Genomic DNA, 22,518 nt, shown 5'->3' on the forward strand with positions numbered 1-22,518 from the left:
AAGTAGCAGGACAGGATGTGACTGTGGTGCACCTCGCTCACAAAGAGCACTACTGTTTCTTTTATGACTCCTTTTCCTCATTCCTGGAGTTTATTTGGCTTCTGGCAAAATTCAACCCTTCTCACCACATGCGTGCAGGTAGAGCTGGCTCAGTGGGAAAATAAAGAAGGAAGTAAAAATGGTAAACACACTGGATTTTGTTCACGGTCCTAAACCCCCCCCCACAGGAGTTGAAATCTAGTTTAGACACGTCTTCAACTTGTCAGTCTACTTCAAACTCAAGTTTTACCTTCTTTAATAAAACATCATTTCATAAATTACATTTGAATTGCAACTGTCACAAAAATACATTTTGATAAAATGGATCTGTAGAAAGGATTCAACAATCACATTAAACCAAGTGATAAAGGAACATGCTTGGCACAGGCGTCACTTTGGGCCCTCGTGTGGTGGTTGTGGTCGTCATCGAGCGATGTTACTGGCTTAAAATAACTAAATGTATATTTTAAAAAAAAACACTACTTTACTCGAACAAATCCCCAGTAATAGTCTGCACACTCAAACTTTGCAACACTACCAACCAAAATGTGCACATAGGAGTCTGGCTCTGGTGTTGCACCCTTCAAGAGACACAATGTCATCATATCCGCATAAATGATGGATCCTGAAACTGTCTGCCTTCTTCTGATGTGTCATTTCTGTTTTGACCCTTCTGCAGGTCCACCAACAAGCATTTCCAAGAACTTGTATATATAAACTATGGAGCACGAAAATCTTTACAAAATAAATCTTTACAATTGATGCAAAAAAAGTGCTTTATGAATGTATTGTTTCTTTTTTTTTTTTTTTTTTAAGTACACAAGTTAAGTCTGACTCTATCTACATTGTATCATTCCAGTGTTCCCACAAAATGCAGGTGAGCATAAATTTGGCTGACCTGCAAGGTTCAGATTAAACAGCACCAGGCCTTCTTCAATTTGGATCCACACTAGTCCTACAGTGTCCTCTGCACCTTTTGCCTCCACCCTTTGTAAAGATGTTAAAGAGCCTTAAAATAACTTCACTTTGAAAATCCTACCTTTAATTTGAGTAGACTTACTCAGCCTAGTCTGCCATCTATTTTACTACCCCAAACTGTTACTATAAAATAAATGTCACCTAACCATTTTTGAAACTGTGACGTAAAAGGCTGGATGTGGATCCAAGTTTCGTCACAGTGAGGCAGAGAAAGAAACCAACTCTTGAGGAAGAGGAAGAGCTGTTCTATTTTCAGAATGGGGTTGTGAAGAATATTGAAATCAGGGGAGCCAATAAATGTGGTCCTGGTAATTTTGGGAAGAATAGTTAAGTCTTAATAGCAAGATTCGTTTATTTTAAGACATCTTTAAAAGGAGGTTGGGGCAATAAGTGTGGAGGGTGCTGTATATCACATGGTGCTTTCATCCTGACTGATCTACACCAGGTAGCAACAGCCTTTAAGAGATAAACTTAGGGAACAAATAACGTAAACAAAAAAAATGAAAATACATAACTACTGCCTCATGTAAAAAAATGGTGCTCTTGGCTGAGTTTGCAAACCCCAAACTTACAGGAACAACAAAACCAACTAAATCCATCATGCCAAAAAATTAAATAAAATAAAATACAAAGCGTTTCATATGCGGTTTGATCGCAAACATTTCAGAGTATCACTTTAATACAGTTGGCTTGACTTTCCTCTTTGACAGAATAAATAATTGTTCATCGCCTCCAATTCTGCAGCCCTTTGCCCTCAAAATAAGACATCTTCATGTTCGATCATGAGCTGCACCACCAGTTTCTGCTGCCTCATGTCATTCAGGGTTGTCAACGCGTTCTGCTCCGGAGGCTGCATAAGAGTCGGGCCGAAGACAATTCCCAGGTTCTCTGCATTCATTAGGTTGTACTTTTCGAATGTTGTTACCCTGAAAGATACATCAAAATGACAGAGAGAGATTTTAATGTTGAAAGGTTTCATTTCCGGGTTGATTCTCCACATACTGACGTCTTTTCAGTATTTCCAATGCTATTACCGTACAAGTAGACTTTCAATTTGAATAACATGTTTTTTTATACGTATATATAATTTGCAAATGAACCATAAACTAGAGCATAAAGCAACGAAAAGACCATATCTTTTACCTCCAAAATTATTTGTACCCATTGCAAATAGAGAGTCAGTGAGAATATTTTAAATTCCATCCCTTCTATATCTAATTTGAAAGTGTTTGTGCTGCTAGAAGCATCCTACTTAACTAGATTAATTGGGAACAGGATTCTTTTTTTTGTTGTTGTTTTGCAGCGCAGCAAGTAATAAAAACCAGCTCTCTGCAGCTGGCATGGGGCAACCTTTGGTTAAAAAGCAGCTGTGCATTGTGGAGCTCAGGCTTTGCTAAAACAGGCTGTGTTTTAGCATGACGGTGACCCAAAACACACAGCTAATGTGGGGAATAAATAGTGAGCCAACAGAAATATAAACTTTTTCAAGTGGAACAGCAAGTGTCTTGACTTGAATCTTATGGATAATCTGTGAAGGGAGCTAAACATCAGGGTGATGTTATATTCAGAAGGGTATGAATGTATGGCAATGGCAAGGCAATTATTTGTTAAAATTGTAATAAAAGTAAAGAATTTTTTTTTGATAAAATTGTATTCTTATTATATTATCTCATGTGAGACTGATGATGTGGCACTTCCAATCAGACAGCAACCTCTTTGTTCACAAAAAATAACCTTTATGGACCTTTTTGAGTTGAACTGCACATGCCATCGCTAATCTCTAAACATGGACAACAAGCATAATTTTGACAATCAGCGTGCAATGCAAAAACAAAATGTATGTAAATAAAATGTATGTATATATGTTAAGCTTACAGCAGGAAATGTCTCTCAGGCAAATTGTGGCATTGCAATGATAACAGATGTGACTGTTTTAACACATGAACTAACCTTTTGAGGTGAGCCATCAGGTAACGTAAGGTTTCATAGTGTGCCGGGGGAAGCTGCAGCAATTCTTCATGTATCGCCTCCAGTCTGGATTCAGCATTTGGGAGTTCTGAAGGAGCCAAACGATAAGTATCAAAGCGCTGTCAGGCAGCACCGGCACAGAAATAGCATGGAAATACCATGGAGAGGATCTCTTACTTGCAGCTTGAATAAATTTGGAGTACAAGTCAAATGTAATGACTGGAATGGGAAGGTCTCTCAAGTAGAGCTTCAAAGCACCAGCAATTATGTTGATGTCTGCATAGGCACTGGCACTGATATCCGCCTTCTCACCATCTGTTGTCAAGAAGCAAACAGTGCATGCAGAGGGATCAAAGGCTGAATTTGGTACAAATGAAAAATTAATGTTCCTGTTTAAACCACATAATATCAGAAAGAGTTATTTTGTGCAGAACTTGCTGCTGAACACGCCTCTTATTTAAAGTGGCAACCCTGAGACATAAAATGTTACAGAGTTCTTGAGGCAAAGAAATTTATGATCAACAAACCTCGGTCAAAAGCAAGTCGAACATCCTCAATGTGCTCTGAGAAGCCAGACACTCTGTACAGACCCTCAGATTTCATACCTGCAAGAGATGATTTATACATGGATCTCAGTCACTACTGTGAATTCTCCCAGAAAATGTCATTGCAACACAAGGATCAATGAGGTTTATTTTTATTTCAAGTAGCTTTAACACCTTTAGTTTTTAGCCATGATTTAGAAACAGAAAACAACACTTATTCAGTTAATCCTGGAAACCTAGTGGTGACATAAGGCCAAAGAGGATCAGAAATGTCTGAAGTAGTAGCATCCCACTGCAGAACGTCCTACTGTATTCTTTATAGTACAACTTACAGATGTGACATAGCAGCACATGGACAATTAATCTTTAATGGCAGCAGCCATACGAGACACTGAACAATCTCAAAATACGGTGTGAGGAAAGCACAAAAAAGGAATATTTACGTCTAAGAACAAAACTTCATTCTTAAAATGACAAATATTATTTTAAATTAGATTTCGCAACATACTTACTTCTCAGTGTTACACGAGAAGCAAACATATTCTGAGTTGTACCAAATTTATTTACAATTAGCATTTATTGTTGGCAGTTGAATATCATCTCAATGATAGGAGATATCACTGAATGATCTTAAAAGGAAGCAAATAAAGCACAAATTAAAAAAGGGCCAAAGAGTACAACTCTGAGTAAAAAAATTTTGTCTGAAGTTTGATTTAACAATTACTTTTTAAGTGATAGAAAAAAAGAAGAAAATATGTGCCAGAGCTGAAGCAGAAACATCTGGTCAACATTTTAATATCTTAAACCTAGAGTCACTTCTGTGGATTCTCCCATAATCCTGCTCAATACATAGATTTCAGTAGTTCAGCTATTAAGTGACAGTTAAGAAAGAGATCTATACATGCTAAGAGCAGCTTCATGTAAAGTACATTTTTATGAAGAGGGTAATTAGCAGCATTTTTAAATGGTGGTCAAATAAGTACCGGATCATTACTCAAAGGATTTAAAGAGTTGCCTTGGCACATACCTCTGAGTTCTATCTCTCGAATGCACATATCCACCACCATGGGTCTTGTGGTGTTATGAGCTTTGACAAGGGTGGTGAGATCACAGCTGTACACTTTCTTAATTCTGCGCAGGTCCGGCTGGCAGTCACTGGGAACCAGTTTGGAGCACTGTTTGTGTACATTCAGGCCACAATCTAGCAGAGGAGGAAAAAAAACGAGAGATAAATGCAAAGAGAAAGAGGGAGAGAAAGAGAGACAGAGATAAGCCTCTAGCAGATAGCACAATCTTTGCACTAAGCTTAAAGACAGCAGTTTGAAAAGCTTTCCCAGAGCCAGTGATAAACTGCGCTGTCAGACATCGCAGCTGCAGCTAAGCTGTCCCAGTATGCTGCGCCAAAGGTAGATAATAGCGGATATAACAGCATGGGGGGGGGGAGTGTTCTTGTTGTAGTTTTAGTCACATTGAGCCTTTTAGACAGCTGAGAGTGAGAGAGCTGTGGCTGCTTGAGTTGCAGAAGGTAAAGATGGGTGTTTGCCTAAAATCGCTCATCACAAAAAGGCTCAAAGAGGTCCCTACTGGATTTCTAACCGCAGAAAGACAGAGGCAGGAGAAAAGAAGCAAAAATAAAGGCTGGTCAGAGAGTGAGAGAGAAGAAAGAAGTTTCTCCTGTTTCCCACGACATATGAAGTGTCTGATGATGCTCGTGTTTGCTTCAGGCTTATCAGAGTGGAAAATATTGCAACAACAAACGATCTGTTGGGTAGAGGGCAACCAAGGCCACCGGTGTAGTTTAAAGAGAGTGTCCTGGCAATGAAGAAATCTCATGACCTCTGACAAGCCACTATCTCCAATATAAAACCAATCACTTGGTTCTGCTGCTATATTTAAAATGATAAGATGAGAAACCTGCATTTTTTATGAGGGGCCGTTTAGGACAAAATTTACGTTTTGTCTCTCACACACTACCAAAAAGTCTCGCATACTCCAAAAAAGTAGCCACGCACACTCCAAAAAATTACGTTTTGTCTCTCACACACTACCAAAAACTCTCGCATACTCCAAAAAAATAGCCTCGCACACTCCAAAAAATTACGTTTTGTCTCTCACACACTACCAAAAACTCACGCATACTCAAAAAAATAGCCACGCACACTCAAAAATTACTCACGCACATTCAAAAAATACTCAAATTGCGTATACACACACTACTAAAATGTCACACACACACACACAAACGTTAACTTTCTCGCTCACATACACTACTATCAGCTCGCTCACATACACTGTACTAACAGCTCGCACATTCACAAACGTTAACTTTCTCGCTCACATACACTACTACCAGCTCGCTCACATACACACAAACGTTAATTTTCTCGCTCACATACACTGCTAACAGCTCGCACACACACAGACGTTTATCTCTCACATACACAAGACTAAAGTTGAACACACACACAGTACTAAGACTCGTTTTATGTATGTGTGAGAGCGAGACTTTTTATGAATGTGTGAGAGCGAAACTCTTTTTGAATGTGTGAGAGTTGTCACGGAAGAGGCGGGGCATAATTTTTGGATCAAACTGCGCATGCGTAGATCCTAAACTATAAGTTTCGATTGTTGACTCACTGTATGTTCTATTACTTAGTATATTTGTGCTTTTAAATATATATAGAACGTTTAACTTTCTTGTAGATTAAATGTGCTATAGAAATAAATGAATCTGATTGATTGATTAAAAAGAGCAAAATTGCTGTAGTACAATCTGTCCACTGGGTGCCAGTATTACAGGAATTATTAACCGGCGCCAACTAGTGCCGAAGAAGAAAGAGTTTGCTATACCGAACATGGCTAACTCTAATTCGAAACGAGAGAGAATTGGTCAGGCAGCTGCCATTTTAAACACCATTCTATCTTCTCCGGAGGCAACCAGCACTTTGACAGGCGCATTAAACGATTCAACCACTGCCCGCAGTGCTACAGTAGATTCAGAACTCTCATCTCTGTTCCGTTCCGGAGCGGTGTTTAAAATGGCAGCTGCCTGACCAATTCTCTCTCGTTTCGAATTAGAGTTAGCCATGTTCGGTATAGCAAACTCTTTCTTCTTCGGCACTAGTTGGCGCCGGTTAATAATTCCTGTAATACTGGCACCCAGTGGACAGATTGTACTACAGCAATTTTGCTCTTTTTAATCAATCAATCAGATTCATTTATTTCTATAGCACATTTAATCTACAAGAAAGTTAAACGTTCTATATATATTTAAAAGCACAAATATACTAAGTAATAGAACATACAGTGAGTCAACAATCGAAACTTATAGTTTAGGATCTACGCATGCGCAGTTTGATCCAAAAATTATGCCCCGCCTCTTCCGTGACAACTCTCACACATTCAAAAAGAGTTTCGCTCTCACACATTCATAAAAAGTCTCGCTCTCACACATTCATAAAAAGTCTCGCTCTCACACATACATAAAACGAGTCTTAGTACTGTGTGTGTGTTCAACTTTAGTCTTGTGTATGTGAGAGATAAACGTCTGTGTGTGTGCGAGCTGTTAGCAGTGTATGTGAGCGAGAAAATTAACGTTTGTGTGTATGTGCGCGAGCTGGTAGTAGTGTATGTGCGCGAGCTGGTAGTAGTGTATGTGAGCGAGCTGTTAGTAGTGTATGTGAGCGAGAAAGTTAACGTTTGTGTGTGTGTGTGTGACATTTTAGTAGTGTGTGTATACGCAATTTGAGTATTTTTTGAATGTGCGTGAGTAATTTTTGAGTGTGCGTGGCTATTTTTTTGAGTATGCGTGAGTTTTTTGGTAGTGTGTGAGAGACAAAACGTAATTTTTTGAGTATGCGAGGCTATTTTTTGAGTATGCGTGAGTTTTTGGTAGTGTGTGAGGGACAAAACGTAATTTTTTGGAGTGTGCGTGGCTACTTTTTTGGAGTATGCGAGAGTTTTTGGTAGTGTGTGAGAGACAAAACGTAAATTTTGTCCTAAACGGCCCCTCATAATTTTTTGCTAGTTGAGAAATTGAAACCCTGCAAGCTTTAGTAGCTCTTTTAGCCTTTTACAGATGCGTCATAAAGTTTCCTCATTATCTTCATGGAAATCACAGGGCAATGTTGTAACAAAAGTGACCTAGTACAGATATATTTTGAGATTTCTATGTATCAGTAGCATCAGAACACACTATGCTTTAGGAAGAGATACAAGTCTGAGACTGAATATCACGATAAGGCTTTGGTTTTTTTTTTTAGTTTTCAAGCTTCCTGAAAAATCATATGCACAGTTCAGTTTGTGGCAAGCATCACAATTTAATATAGCAGAAAGAACATAAACATTATAAATTCATAATTTCAACAGAGAAATCAAAAACTACACGTTTTGCTTTTTTGTTTTTTTTCTTTAGAGATACTGAAATGGAAAAGTTGCACAGGAGTAACTATTCTGTGTAAAAAAATATTACCATAAAAAGTATTAAACCAGGTTAATGGTCATCATTTTGGTCCTGGTACATGTCAGTTTCTTTTTGCTGATTTAGATGATCGCTTTAAATGTTCACTGAATCTCTTTTAGTTGCTTTTTACCATGTTGTTTAAATACTACTAATATTGTTTCTTTCAAGACTGAGATACGCAGTGATCTTTATAATAATGGGTAACAATGTCTAAAAATAATTAGCTTTTTTTTCTTGAGAGTAAGTTAAAGAGAGAGCTAGAGTCAGATAAATAATGACTGAGTCTAAATAAGAGCAAATAGCATGAGTAGCAGAACTAACAAGAGAAACTCTTCAGTGAAGTTGTTGCTGAAGGAAAATACTCAAAGTTACTTATCTTTATCAGTGATGTGTTTAAAATAAAACCAGATGAAGCATAAAAATGTAAGAAGCGCTCAAAATGAAAACTATTTTATAAACTCGTCTAAGAAACAATCCGGCTGCAACAGGGAGGAAGACAAAACAGAAAATGAATGCTATATGGAGTACAGAGTTGATCTGTTTTGTACTTTTGACTTTCTGTATGTCCATCATGGAGCAAGCAGAATGTGGAAATCTTAGCAATAATATCAAAATGTTAATGTGAAGTTGTTGTTTTATCTAATCCTGCTAATTGCTGATAGAACATTCTAAAGTCTAAATGGGAACTACTATAAAACTATTTTACCAATTACTTCTCTGCTGAGCAGTAAGTAAGTAAAGACCACTTATCACTAGACAGCTAGAAAAAAGTATTTTAAATGTTGTTATAATCTCCAATTATAGTTCTAAAAGAGAATTTTGAATTGCCCCAAAAGAAACCGTTTTATTCAGAAAGGTGCATCAGGAATCAGCACTTTCATGGCTCACTTGAAAGTGCTGATTACAGAGAAAAAAACTACACAAAAAGGTTAAGAAAAACTATAAAAAAATTATAAATGACACATCCAAGGAAGGCCAGTGTTATCTACAGTCATAACATTCAGTAATCCCACATTCATGTGTCATAACATTACACAGCTTGAATGGTGCAGAATATATTTACCTGAGCAACGGACACCCTGGGCAATGAGGCCCCACATGAAGTTGGCACAGTATTCGCACCAGTGTGGCCCACGGAAGGTATGCACCTGTGGTCAGAAATTTCATCATGTTACTCAGTGACCAGTTTAAACTGGGGGCCTCCCTCTCTGACATGGTAGACTGTTAACCCAAACCACACCGGATGGAACCCCTCACTGAATGGGAGCATATGTGTATGCATGAGGCAGATTAAAGGATTTATTACAATGCGTCTGGCATCTGCTGCTGGGCAATTGGATACATGCAGGCAAGCGCAGGGGCAGGCCCGAAAGTCAAAATAACAGATGTACACCCTCCCTGCACACTTAGATCACAGATAAGATCATGAAAGGAGCCACAGGCAGCCCCACATGCACACCCACACACAGACACCCACACGCACATTGAATAGGTATCGGTGACCTAAGGAGTGCAGAGGTGCAAAAAGCATGTGGCAGGTGATGGGTGGAAGATGGCTTCAAAGGAGAAGTGAACAAAAAGGTGGCAGCCATTATAAACTGTTAGTAAGTGAAACCACAGATAAAGTAATGTGTAAATGTTAAAGCACCAAAGGCAAAGTATCCTGTTATTGTCTTCACAGAAAAAAAAGTGCAGCCCTTCAACACTCTCCATATGTTGTCACCACATCAGAACTATGAACCAAAAATGTCTCTTAAAGCTTTCAAATCAATGTTAACCAATGTTTTCTGCTGTTAATGGGTTGTAGTGCATCCATTAGTTCCCCTCTGTGCATATGAGTGTCAGCTGGTTGGGTTCTCATGAAAATAGCTGCAGATACATACTGGAGTCTGTGACAGGACAGGCAAATGTCCAGCAAAAACATGCACAGCGAATCCCAGATGTGTACACACAACCCAGTATAACATTTAAAAATCTGAGACCATGATAAATAATTTCTAATGTCCATATTTAATGTGACATATATCCAACAAATAATATAAAAAGTCAAATAAACAGGGTAAAATAACTTTGTTCCTTAAACCTAAAAGTTTGTTGAAATACAAAACGTTTGCCATCAAGTCTTTTTGATTTCAAACTTGCTATCAGTTAAATTTGATGGAGCTGAAATAAACTTTATCTGTCCTAGAAAGATTTTCAAAACCCTTAATCATTAGCGTTATGAATGATTTGACGTTTTCTTTAGCTGGAGTCATTTTTTGCAGAGAGGTTACAAACAACACCATACCCACTGTACAACATGGTGGTGGCAGCATGATGCTGGATGAGGGATACTTCTTCAAAAAGAATTTGTTTTTAGTGAACTACTGGGCAAAATCGTCAGCAGTTCAAAATACCAGCGAGTTTTGACTCCAAACCTTCTGATGTTTGTTGAAAGCTATTTTTTCAGCACCGCTGTTAGTCTGGTCATACATCCAAATCAGCATCAAGATTTGTTGACATCATCAGAGGAAAAGTGATGTTTTGGAAAAGCCATGGCCAGAGTGGTGTACTTGAATCTATAATATCGGGTCACTTCAAAGCGTCTGTGCACAAAGAAATGTCCTCGCAATTTGACAATTTGAGAACTTTTGCAAAGTAAAACGAATCGACATTATCAAGGTTAAGATGTGGCATGCTGACAAACCGATGATAAAGAGGCTGAGTGCACATGTAAAAACACAATTATTGCACAATTTTTCATGTTTGATTGTCAGTTGAATTGTACCAGATATATTCACATAAAAAAAAAACTTAATAATGAAAATTTATTTTTAACAGGTTTTAAAAGTCACTATGTATCTGCAGGATTTGTTCCCCAAAATGTTTAAATGTTGTTAAATTAAATCTTTATTGTATATGTAGTAAAATAGTTAAGTATTAGAATTAGAAATTATAAATAACTTATAAATAAAAAAAAATCCTTTTTTATCACAGAAACTGCTGCTTACCTTGAAGTTGTGAATCTTTTCATAGGAGCTCAGCTTCTCAGGCGTGTCTTTCAAGGCACTCCGTCGCACCACAGGTGAGGAGATCTGTGGACAGGAGGCCAGCAGTTTAATAGGTTTCCACAGCAGATTTCCCTTGCACCCAATCTTGACTCCCAGAGCCAACGCCAGCAGCTCTTGACGCTTCCTCTCCTGTCTTTTAGCCATGCGAGCAATCAGCTCCCCTTGTAAGCCCCCTCTGCTTGCTTCAGCCTCCATGCTTGACTGCTCTGGGTCCAGGAGACTGTCCAAGTCTTCTTAGGGGAGCCCTGGAAGAGGGGGGTGCGAGTGCTGTGCAGCAGATGCTGCCCAGCACACAGATATAAGTACACCCCACTCTGCTCTGAACAGGAAGAGCTACTGATGACAGTTAGCGCTGGAGTTGACTCTGCATTTGGTCGGAGCCCAGTGGCAGCAGAGAGCAAGACGAGCAGGAGGAACAGGATTGGAAGTGGGCGGCCTAAGGGCAGGAGCGTGCCTCAGACAATGGGTCTCATTCACACGCCCAGAAAGGGGAGAGAGAAAGGAGAGAGAACAGCGTCCGGGATGGATAAGAGATGTCAAGAGTGAGGTGCTGTCAGGATCGCTTCACACAGCTCAACAGTTCTCTAAAGAAGGATCAACAGTTCAGACCCAACCCCCCACGCCCCGCTTTTTAGGACAGAGCTCTTTCCCATTAGAGGACTGCCTTCCGGCCACACTCCACCTCACTTAGCTGGAGTCAGTACTCTATTCGCAGGGGTTCTCAGTCAACGCAGGATCGCTTCTAAATGGGTCACTTTGGTTGCTCGAAGACAGATACCAGTTTATTCAAAGCTGGGTCCTTGTAACAAAAACAGACCTTGACCTCCAGCTATGTCTGTCTGCTGGTGGAATTCCCCACACTGTTGTCCAGACAGGATCTCTGACTGCAGATTGCTCCTGCCTGTCATGGTTTGCTGTCTGACAAAACCTACACTTCCATACAATTAACTCAGATTGGAAAGGGATTACAGCCATAATCCTTGCACACGGAATAATCCAGTAGTACCCAAATCCAAGGAAAAGCCCAATTGGAAGCTTATTTGCATGTCTCCAGGCATGTAGAGTTTTTTTTTCTAAAATGGGGGGATTGTTGCCATGCTTATGGTTTATTTGTCCATGTAAGCACTTCCATTCGAAACACAAGCACCACGAATACACATCCTCTAAGGGAGGTTTTCCATAATTAAAATAAAAATGGACAAAGAAATTTGTTGGTGGAAGCTTTTTAGTGAATACAGAATAAGTAAGAATTACTAGGTTACAATAACAGCACTCCTCATTGTGTATTCTGTTACTGAGTGAAGATGACCCAAAGACAATTTGTCAGTGAGGTATTTAAGAGGAGGACTGAGACACAAGATGCTATTTAAAAGGAAACCGTAGTTTCCCTGACTTGACGAGACATGTAGGCAGAGAGAGAGAGAGACAGAGAGAGAGAGAGATTGGCAGATTAATGAAAAAGTGAACATTACACAGTAAAGTGGCTGTTTTATCTGTTTGTCACACTTGGATTTGACAAAGTAGGCAGTCATTTGGACATGTCAGAGTTGAGATATGAATCTACATTCTGTGGAAAAACACATGGAGACATTTGGTTTAGAGATGCTTGCCATGCAAATCGCTAATGTATGATGGTGAACACAGTTTAATATACCAGCTATGTAATGCTTTTATCTATAGAAGGTCTCATAATAAAATGGTGACTAGAAGCTAGGTTTGATGCATCTCCAGTTTAGAAGGATTTTAATGCAAAACATTTGAAAGCAAACCTAATGAAATAGAAACTAATAGATTAAGCACATAGACTAAATGATCATGTTTTTAATTTAGAAATTTTGTCTTGAATTATCAAAAGATCAACCATGTTCTTCTTTATAAAATGTACTAGTCAGTCTAGAATTAATAATAACTATCACCCAATCTCCCAATTGTCTTCTCAGTCCAAAATATTTGGACTTTCAATTAAAAAACATAATTATTTTTACTCCATTTTTGACCCAAATACCATCTGGCTTTCAACCTACCCATAAAGCTGTTGACCTAGTTTTAAATAACAGAGTTTAAGCAATACTTTGCTTAAAGTATCTTTATACATTTCTTTATACATTTATACATTTCGTTAAGCATTTGACATTATTGGCCACTTGCTTCACCTACAGAAGGAAAGATTCTGTAATATGGTTCACAAATTACCTCTTTTGTAGATTACAGGAAATACCTGATAGTTTTTCTAAATATTTGGGCACCTGGATCGATGAAAAAGTATCCTTTGAAACCCATAGTTAATGCTTATGTGACATGAAGGCAAAACAGTGGGTGTCTCAGAAACACAGCTCAAATGCACTTCCTAACTGTGTGACATCATGTGAAAATCAAAATATTATTGTGAACCTCGACAATTCTGGTTCACTCCCGATTAGAAAATATAGATGCTTCAAGGTTTCACAATCATTAGTTTAAACAATAATATTGAAATATTAACAAAGATAAACTTTCAGCAAAAAGAACAATGCAATTTCTGATGAACTGAGATGAAGCTGGTCTGGTGCACATCTACCCCAAAAAACCGACAACACAAAAGTATATATATTTATATATATATGAGGTGAGAAAACACTTGGAGAGGTAGAAATCATTACTTCAAAAACATTTAAAGTCAAATTTCAGTTTGTAAATGCACACAGGCAAAAACTAAATAATGATTAAACATTACAGTAAATGTGCCTTTACTATAAAGTAAAGTAGCAGAAATGTACTTCATGCTTGCTGTACAGTAGAGGCGCAGCAGCATCATGTTGTGAGAGTGTTTTGGCTGCCGTGGGGGACTTTTTGAAACAGATATGAAACTATGATCAAAGACGATTCAGTAGAAACCTGAAGCACCATGTCAAGACATGAAACAGGAAGTTAAAAATGGGGGCACAAATGGGTCTTCGAAATGGGCAGTGACTCTGAATACTTCCAATTGGTAACAAAGGGACTGAAGGACAACAGAATCCGAGTTTTGGAGTAGCCATCACAAAGCCGTGATCTCCATCCCATGGAAAAATTGTAGGCAGAGGTGGAAAGGTGTGTTCAAGCACGGCTTAGTGAAACCTGTTCTGTAAAGATGAATAAAATTCCAGTGAATTACTGTGAGAAACTTGTTGAAGGATTTAAATCTCGGGTCTTATGTTTCTTTATGAAGAAAGTATTCTTAGTAATGTACTTAAAGTCATTCTACAAAACAAACCCACATATTTATGAAAACAAAAACCAAATACCTGTTCTTACTCATGAGATACTTTACAGGTTCTTAAAAAAACATGATGTCATCCTCATGATATTTAGCTGTCATGCTTGTTTTTTTGTTTTTTTTTTTTGTAATCTGTATTAACAAAATGTTTAATATAAAAACCATGAAAGCATTGAAAATGAAGATGTTTCCTCAATGGGCTTACTGAGGATTAAACAAAAGTAAATGAATGAAAGACTTTCATGCACCAGTTAGTTCCTTTTGTTTGACGGGCACACACAAACTGACCCATAGCCGCAAGAATGACAGGACAGGTGAAGAAATTTGTCTCTGTAGTTGACATTGTTAAACATGCCACACCAGGCAATTCCTCTCCAAAGTTATGTCTGTGGAGACAGATGAGGAATAGGCAGCTCTGAGATATTTCAGCCTTGAGAAGAGGGAGGAAGGGTGTGGGGAGGGAGACGAGGCCTGGTCCCCTTTTGTCTGCGGGCAGATGGCGACTTGTCTCTTAAAGAAGAGCTTGGACAAAAAAGGACACAAAAGGTGGTCCACACAACAAACTCGGCTTTCTTTCCAGTGGCAGCACTCTTTTATTCCAGCGAGGCTTTGTGAGAGCACAGCTGAGTAGACCCAGTGGGGAACAGCACAGTCAGACAGCAGTACAAAAAAGGCTTTAACAGCAACAAAATGACAAAAAATGGCTATACTGTGAGGACGGTAGTAAAGAGAAAATAAGATGAAATTGAGACTTTTGTCCATGTTGGGAACATTGCAAACTGATCTATTTTTCTGATGTCTAAGGCTGAAATAAATAACCACTTATAAAAGCCTGGAAGAGCACATTTAACTTGAGGAGTATTTTTAACATTTTACAACTTAAACATCAGGCGAGAACAGGTAATTATCCCAAACTAACAAGATAATTTCTTCAATGGTATTTAAGGTTTAGCCTTTTGAGAGCGACACCAGTGTGGCAAGTGTCATGACCACTGAAAGGCATGAAACTCAAGAGGCTGATCTAGTCAAACGCACCTTTTAACCTCCTGCCAGCCTTTTAATTACACGAGCATTTACAGTTGCAGCATTATATAGACATCAACTTGACCCCAAGTAAACAGATTTTGACTTTACAGTGAAACTACTATGTCTGTAGGGCCTCCGGGCGTGTCTGAGTAAATGGTAAACATCGAGTTCAAAAAGCCACCACAGATGCAGGCAGTAAGCCCCGGGTTTCTCCAATCTTTAAGAAGACAGAGAACAGATTTTCTGTTTGTGAGTCACAAGCAGACTGATAAAGTCTAACATCAACATGGCTGTCACTGAATTTGAATCCTAAAGTGTAAAAGCTGGCATGAGGAAGATACTGTCAGTTTTACAGACAGCGTAACAACTAACAATTTGACATTTAAAAAGACCCACGTTTATTTCCAGTGTGGGAGATTACTGGAGAACAGAATCTATAAAGTTAAAAAATATATTAAGTAAAGCATAAATGTTGCCTTTAAGAAAGCACCGGAGGTTTGAACATGTTAGAGCAGTGGTTTTAGCTACTAGCTCACTAGATTAATGCTTTTATTTTATTTGAAGTAGGAATCACTGAGAGCCTGGGAATAATGACACACCCAGCTTAAAAGGTTATGACACATTTTGTAAAGTGAGATTCTGTGACGTTATTATCAGTAATAGCTATGTAACCTATATCAGACAGATGTCGTTGTGCATTGAGATTGTATCCTCAGAGTGTTGAAAGAATAACAATCTAAATTTGTTAAAATGTTGAGTATGTGGAAGATTAAAAAATAAATTAAAGAAAAAACAGAATTCACAAGAGGTAGGCAGATCTCAGACGCAAACTAGTGGGTGGGTGACTAAGTGGTGCATTGAAGCTGTTAAGAAAGGACTTAAAGGTTGAAACCGAATGATACATACACACATATCCAGGGAAAGAATGACACTGAAGGGAGAACAATCTGCAAACCAGAAGAAGTCCACAGCCCAACAAAATAATTGATCAGCATCAACCAAAAGGTGACAAAGAAACTCCAAAAAAAGAACATGAAAGCAGGAAGGTTAGTAGCACACAGTCCTCAAAGAGATATACATTTTAAAATGAAAAAGGAACTGAAGTTTATAGTTCAAAAACAGAATGTAAAAGTTTAAAAAGAATCCAAAAGCAACCCAAAACAATTTAAAATGTATTTTAATTTTTTTTAAAAAGGGAACTAATAGTGTAATGTGACTTGTACATGTTTGTTTTCCCCTTCATAACATATATTTTTTAAAACAAGACTTATATTCCAGTTTGGCCTATTTTCCAGAAAATACAGTAATTTCTGGAGATTACTAAAACAGATCAGTTGATGTTTTTTTGACCCACTGTGGGCTCCCCTACTTTTAAAGCTATTTGATTTTAAAAGTTATACAATTTATCTAAAAGCATCCTTATGTATCTAAATTCCAACTTCAGTAAATTAATTACAGACTGGCTGATTGTTTTTAAGATATAAAAAAATGTGATTTAGTTTTCTGAAAACAAATCAGAATTATTAGTAACCAGTTTTACTAATAATGTTCTCATCAATTCTGTTTTATTTTTATAGCTCACTGCAGAAGTCATCTCAAGGCCTTCTGCAGAGAGAACAAGAAAATATGAGAAACTAAATATAACATAACCTTAATCCAATCCAAATCATTCAACAATAAGTAAAACAGTTATGATCTAATTTATTGCAGTGTGTCCCAGAAAGATAGTCAAAAATATCCTGTTACAATTCAGTTAAAATTCGTAGTATTGATAAACCGTCAAAAACTTCTCTTTGAATCAGTCCCTCTCAATAAGAAGAGGCATCCATCAGAACCAGACTCTGTATTAATGCAGCTCCAGCTACTGTTGATGAAGGCTGTCGTCTGTAATCGATTGTAATCGAGTGTATAACAAAATACGAGCTGGACAAAATAAATCCCCAAAGAAATCAGTCAAAACTGAGAGTTACATCAAAGACATGGACAAAAAAAAGGACAAGGCCAAGAAAACACAAGCATCTGTCAGTGACGAGACCAAGCCATCAATCTCTTAGGACTACAAAGACCAGAAGAGACAGTTTAAGACTGCCACCTAGTGGAGGGACATTTCCTTTCTACAAAAGGAACAGGCTTATTTCTTGTTGATAAATCATTCACAGTCTCCGACCAGCCAGAGAGCCAAAGGAGAACAATGTGAGACGTGTCTCACTTCAAACCATGGTGTCTGATATAGATGGCAGAGAGAGCAAAGTCCCAGTCCCCTCGGTCATCATTACCTTTCAATGTGAGCAACGAAGCATGGCAGCAGTGAACACACCCAAAGGCTGTAAGGATAATGTACGTCTCAGTCACAGGGCAGACCGACCCCTCAGAAAAGAAAAAAAACTCACCATTCTACTGTAATGGCAGAAGTGTTAGCCAGATCAAAATCAGTGTGTCAAACTATGTCTTGAGAAAAATAAATACAAGAAAAAGACTTTGCATTAAATGAGCCACCCAAAAAATACATGAATACATACACTTCCTAGCTGAGGTAGTCATATTCCTCTGCCGCTTTAGCCTCTTTATAACCAAAAACTTCATTGTATTTTACTGGGATTTCATGTAATAAACCAACACAAGGTTGTGCATGGCTGTGAAGTGGAAGAAAACGCATTAATGATATTCAAAGTTTTTAGATGATAAAAATCTGAAAAGTGTGAGGTGATATGTTTTCACTCAGACTGAAAGAAAAGCAGCTATCAACATCAATATTCAAGTGTGACCAATGATTATCAGTGTGGTTTAGATATGAATTTTCATCAGGTCAAACTTGACATTGTAGCTCTGACTGGGACAATTTTCACCTAGGATTACCTTGTATTTAACTCCATCCATCTTTCTACTAATTTTGACCCAGCTTCTCTGCTAGTACAAAAGAAGAATATTAGGAATATTAGAAATATATTAGTGTTTAAGGTTTAAGGTAACATGTAGTGTTATTGTTGTGTCACAGACTGGTTTTTGCACGTAGGTCTAAAGGTTAAGTTCAGGTCAGTTTTATGTATTATTTTCTTTCCACAAAGTAATTATGTGTTACTTTGTGTTGAAGTATTGCATGAAGTGCCAATAAAATACATTCATGTTAGTGGTTTTCAGGTGAAGTCATGTGTAACTGTTCAAGGGAATTAAATACCTTTGCAAGGTACTATACTGATTACTTGAACTGGGCTCTGTGGTGGTCTGGCAATCCATTTCAGATCTTCACCACCCTTCATTAGTCTGACAGCTGAGAAAGGCTGCAGAAACCTGCTGCCTTCAGTAGGATATTGTAAATATGTAAAGAATTGGCAGATAGATACAATCATTTAAATTAAATCATATAATACTTTGCATTTTGAAAAGCTAGCTTCTCATGAATATTTGCATCTTGAGCTTTTCACCCAGTTAAACATTATTTCACAGTATAAATTGTGAAACAGATTTAAAAAACTGGTGAAACTGTTTCAAGGCGCTTGTCAGATTAATATTCTACTAGTGCTGACTTGTCATAGATTAAAGGAGTTTTTCTGTCTCTCTCTCTATGTAATCACACTAACTCCATTATGCTGAGATTGGGGCTCTGTGTGAATCTGCACAATCTACTGAGAGATTCCTTGTTCTTTGGTGCTGAAGATAGGGTCTACTTTCAATAAAGATGTGAGTCATCTCTGTAAAAGCAGAGTGTAATAGTTCTGAAGCTAGACCACTGCTGAGAATACACGTCTTTATGTGACATGAACAGCGATCAAACTCACCCTGTCATCACTCTGGAAGGTGACCCTGCGAGGCTCTGTGCGTCCACGGCTCAGCCTGTGCACCATTTTGTCTTTGAGCAGCGACGTGTAGCCAAGGTGCTCATAGATCGGGTTGGTGGTCATTTTGGCGATGTACTCCGCTGCCTTGGTCTCAATGTAAAGGGTGATGAGGGCATCTGTCACCAAGTCATGGACGGACTCAAACCTCTTCTCTCCGACAAAGTGCTTCCCGTCATAAAACAACCTGTAGTTGAGGGTCTGGTGTCCAAAGCTGGATGGAAATTCACAAACAGGTGAACAGGTGGTATAAAAGTTGAGCAGAAAGCTGATGGTTGAGTCAATCGTTTTTGTTACTGGTTTTGTGGAGATGTTGGTACCTTAAGGCCAAGGTGTGAGTCCCTGGCTGTCTTTGGCTCTCCCTGATGAGGTACGCACCCTCTTTGCCTGCCAGCAGCTCATCTGCATATTCTCGAGATATCATCCCATGAAATCTATTCAAAAAACAAAAGCAGCTTTTTTGTTATCAACAACTTAAAATATTTACATGTAAAACTGAGGGAAAAAAAATCATATGCCCACTTACATAACAATTGCTATCTGATAAAGGCTTTAAATGATATAGAAAAGCATTTATATCTAAAAATAAAATCTAATAAAAGCATACAAAGACAGAAAACAATTAAGTTAAACTCACTCTCTGCCATAGTACTTGGGTCTGCTCTCCATCTGTAAACCAGAGGAAGAAATATTGGCTGCAGCAGTGTGATATGAAAGCTCAAATTAATAGCTCTGCAAATTGTTCCTTAAAGCCCGCATGAAAGATAAAGGACTTTACACCACAGGCCAGATTATCTCCATCTGGGCCCCTGCGTCTGTTCACAGCTAGCAAACCATAAAGCTCAATCACAAAGTAGGGGGAGATAAATTAGAGGCCGCACTGGAAAACAGCAGGTAAAAGATGACCAGCTGGAAAGAAATTAATATTAGGCATGTTAGAATAACACATCAGGGTATAAAAGGTGTCTGGAGCACAGATATATGACTGAATGTATAATTTTTTCTTCATCACTATATTTTCTGGTCTTCACAACACTGTCAAGGGGAAGCGATCTGAGTGAAAGTACACTGAAAGATATATATTTTTTTATCACCCGGAAATTCCCTCTACAGAGCCGGTAGTGGCGACGCTCTAAGGACTTCTTATAATGTAAAACATAATTTTGTATTGAATTACCAGCCTGCCACTAATCTCACACAACCAGCCTTAGAGCTTTTACTCTGCTCATCAAAGTGTGGCAGCACTCAAAATAGGATGAGACACGCATCAGTTCTGCTGGGTTATACAATGGAAGATTGGCAGTTCTCTCGGTGAAGACGGTAAAAAGTGCATTAAATTTCACCAGTGTTTTGATAACAGGTTTTTTTTTCAGCAAAATGTCTGAGTTCTTTGGATGTATTCTTCTTTTCTACACTGATTAAAAGGCAGTCACTGACATATTTCAGAGTCAGAACTCCTAAGCATTTTGACAATGTGCTAATTAAATTAATCATTCCCAGTTCAAGTAGATAAGTAATTATTTAAAAAAAACAAAAGAATTACACAGTGTCATGCCGCTCTTAGCTTCAACAGAGTTTTGGTTAGCGGTCTCTGTGCCAAATTAACTACAGATTGTGTATCAGTATTTTAACTTTCTCTCCATTAGCCTGAAGTGCCTTCTAAAGGCAAAAAACAACAAGTTATAGACATGTTTATATGATTACAAAATAATAAAATGGTTTTCTTCTTGCGGTATTGGCAATAAAGTGACTCTGATGACAGATGCCTCTATGGCGAAATACACTCAGATTAGATTTACCAAAAAGCCCTTTTAAATCCCTGGGTAGGGTGGTGGTTTGTTGGGTCACAAGCTGCAGTTGCCTTCCTCACTGAACAAATCACTACATTAACCTCACCATGTGAACTTACATTTAAGCCTTAGAAGTTGTTTTTTTTTTTTTAATACATTGTGTTTTGGTAGACAGTGTGTTATTTATTTATTTGTTTTTTATATATTTCTCCACTTTCAACATGGGAGTCATAAAAATATAATATAAGCCCTTTAAAAGTTCAAAATGTCTGGAATTACACTGTTCAGACAGAATTTACTGAAAGAACAGGTGAGATTTTATTTTTAGGTCAAAAACATGATGTGCTTGACATGTACACATTGTTAAGTTTCACCGTTAATATCTGTAAAAAATCTGTTTTTCAGCCAATAAAAGGACAACACTTAATTTTTAGCGCCGCTGCTTAAACATTCAGTCACGAGGTGAATTCAAAGCAGTAGGGAGCCTCTCCCGACAGGTTATTATTTATGATTGGTCTGGCTTCCAGCTGCCACACTCAATCATTTTCCCAGGAATAAACTCAAGCTTCAAACCTGAAAGTAAAAGCTTAGTTTAATCTCCAGACAGAATGCAGCTCTTGTCTGGTAGACCCAGCTTGTAAAGAAAAAATAAAGAGGAGATAAACAAGGCCAGCAGGTTTTTCAGGGTACTTTTGTGCCTAACCACATGTTCAGAGGTGACATTGGGCATTTCTTCTGATGAATACAGCAACAGATGCAACATGCGCTCTCTTCATCAGTGCTGTAACTCAGTTTTTCATAAAACCTTTCAAAGTTCTGTGTCTTTTTAAGCGCTCAGTTTCAAATTGCCAAAACTAGGTCAAGCCTAATTACTATGTTTGCTGCAGTAGTTTATTTCCCATCAGGTTTCCAGTAAATAAATTGTGATATTTTCCCAGGTTTTTCTACAGATGAGGCAGATATTTATCCTTTTTTTCTACGAGCTAAATCATTAACATAACATGAACTCACTCCAGCTCCCTTCAGTAGCCAGCTTTTTAACATTCACAGATGCACTGACCTCCTGAGGACATGTGATCCTCTTTGGTCTTGGAGCTTCCTGCTGGAGCTGGTACACTGTCAGATAAAACATGCATGTTAATGAAGTTTGTCTGGCCTTCTGAGCTATAAACAGCTCCATGCAGGACATAATTGTGTGCAAGCAGCAGACCTGACATCCAAAATAAACACAGTTAAAACAAAGTTCAGAGAAAACAAACCAAGTTGGTTTGTAGTATTTATAGACAGAGGTATATTGAAAAATTTTAAAACAATGTTTCCTAATTAATGACTTTAAAAAAACTGATCTAAAGAAAATACATTTTATTAGAAAATAAACTATTTGCTTATCTACTTCCACCTGTAAAAATGTGATAAAAGTCTTTCGACATATGCATGTTTTTTTGCAGTAGCATTTCCACATTCAAAATGTTGACAAACCCAATCTTTAATTTCAGTGGATATTTTATGCTGTTTTAAGCAGAAGAACTAGTGGTACTATTATTGGCACCATTAATATTTAATGTAATATTGTTTAGTAATGTGTCATTAAT

The 22,518-nt window shown here is 38.0% G+C and overlaps 1 protein-coding gene across 1 annotated transcript in view; it reads right to left on the reverse strand.

The window, feature by feature from the left end:
- Positions 1 to 22,518, reverse strand: part of chn2 (chimerin 2) — a 38,296-nt gene continuing 15,778 nt past the window's right edge. Inside the window, exons 3-13 of the mRNA XM_005804634.2 lie at positions 21,987 to 22,042; positions 19,774 to 19,805; positions 19,457 to 19,570; positions 19,080 to 19,350; positions 10,983 to 11,066; positions 9,056 to 9,140; positions 4,558 to 4,731; positions 3,513 to 3,590; positions 3,163 to 3,300; positions 2,968 to 3,073; positions 1 to 1,943 (exon numbers count right to left, since the gene is read on the reverse strand). Coding sequence (XP_005804691.1) covers positions 1,772 to 1,943; positions 2,968 to 3,073; positions 3,163 to 3,300; positions 3,513 to 3,590; positions 4,558 to 4,731; positions 9,056 to 9,140; positions 10,983 to 11,066; positions 19,080 to 19,350; positions 19,457 to 19,570; positions 19,774 to 19,805; positions 21,987 to 22,042 — 1,310 coding nt within the window. The 3' untranslated portion in view covers positions 1 to 1,771. The remainder of the gene's footprint in view (positions 1,944 to 2,967; positions 3,074 to 3,162; positions 3,301 to 3,512; positions 3,591 to 4,557; positions 4,732 to 9,055; positions 9,141 to 10,982; positions 11,067 to 19,079; positions 19,351 to 19,456; positions 19,571 to 19,773; positions 19,806 to 21,986; positions 22,043 to 22,518) is intronic.

This window comes from Xiphophorus maculatus, chromosome 3 (genome assembly GCF_002775205.1).
Source record: "Xiphophorus maculatus strain JP 163 A chromosome 3, X_maculatus-5.0-male, whole genome shotgun sequence".
In the NCBI taxonomy this organism is placed as follows: Eukaryota; Metazoa; Chordata; class Actinopteri; order Cyprinodontiformes; family Poeciliidae; genus Xiphophorus; species Xiphophorus maculatus.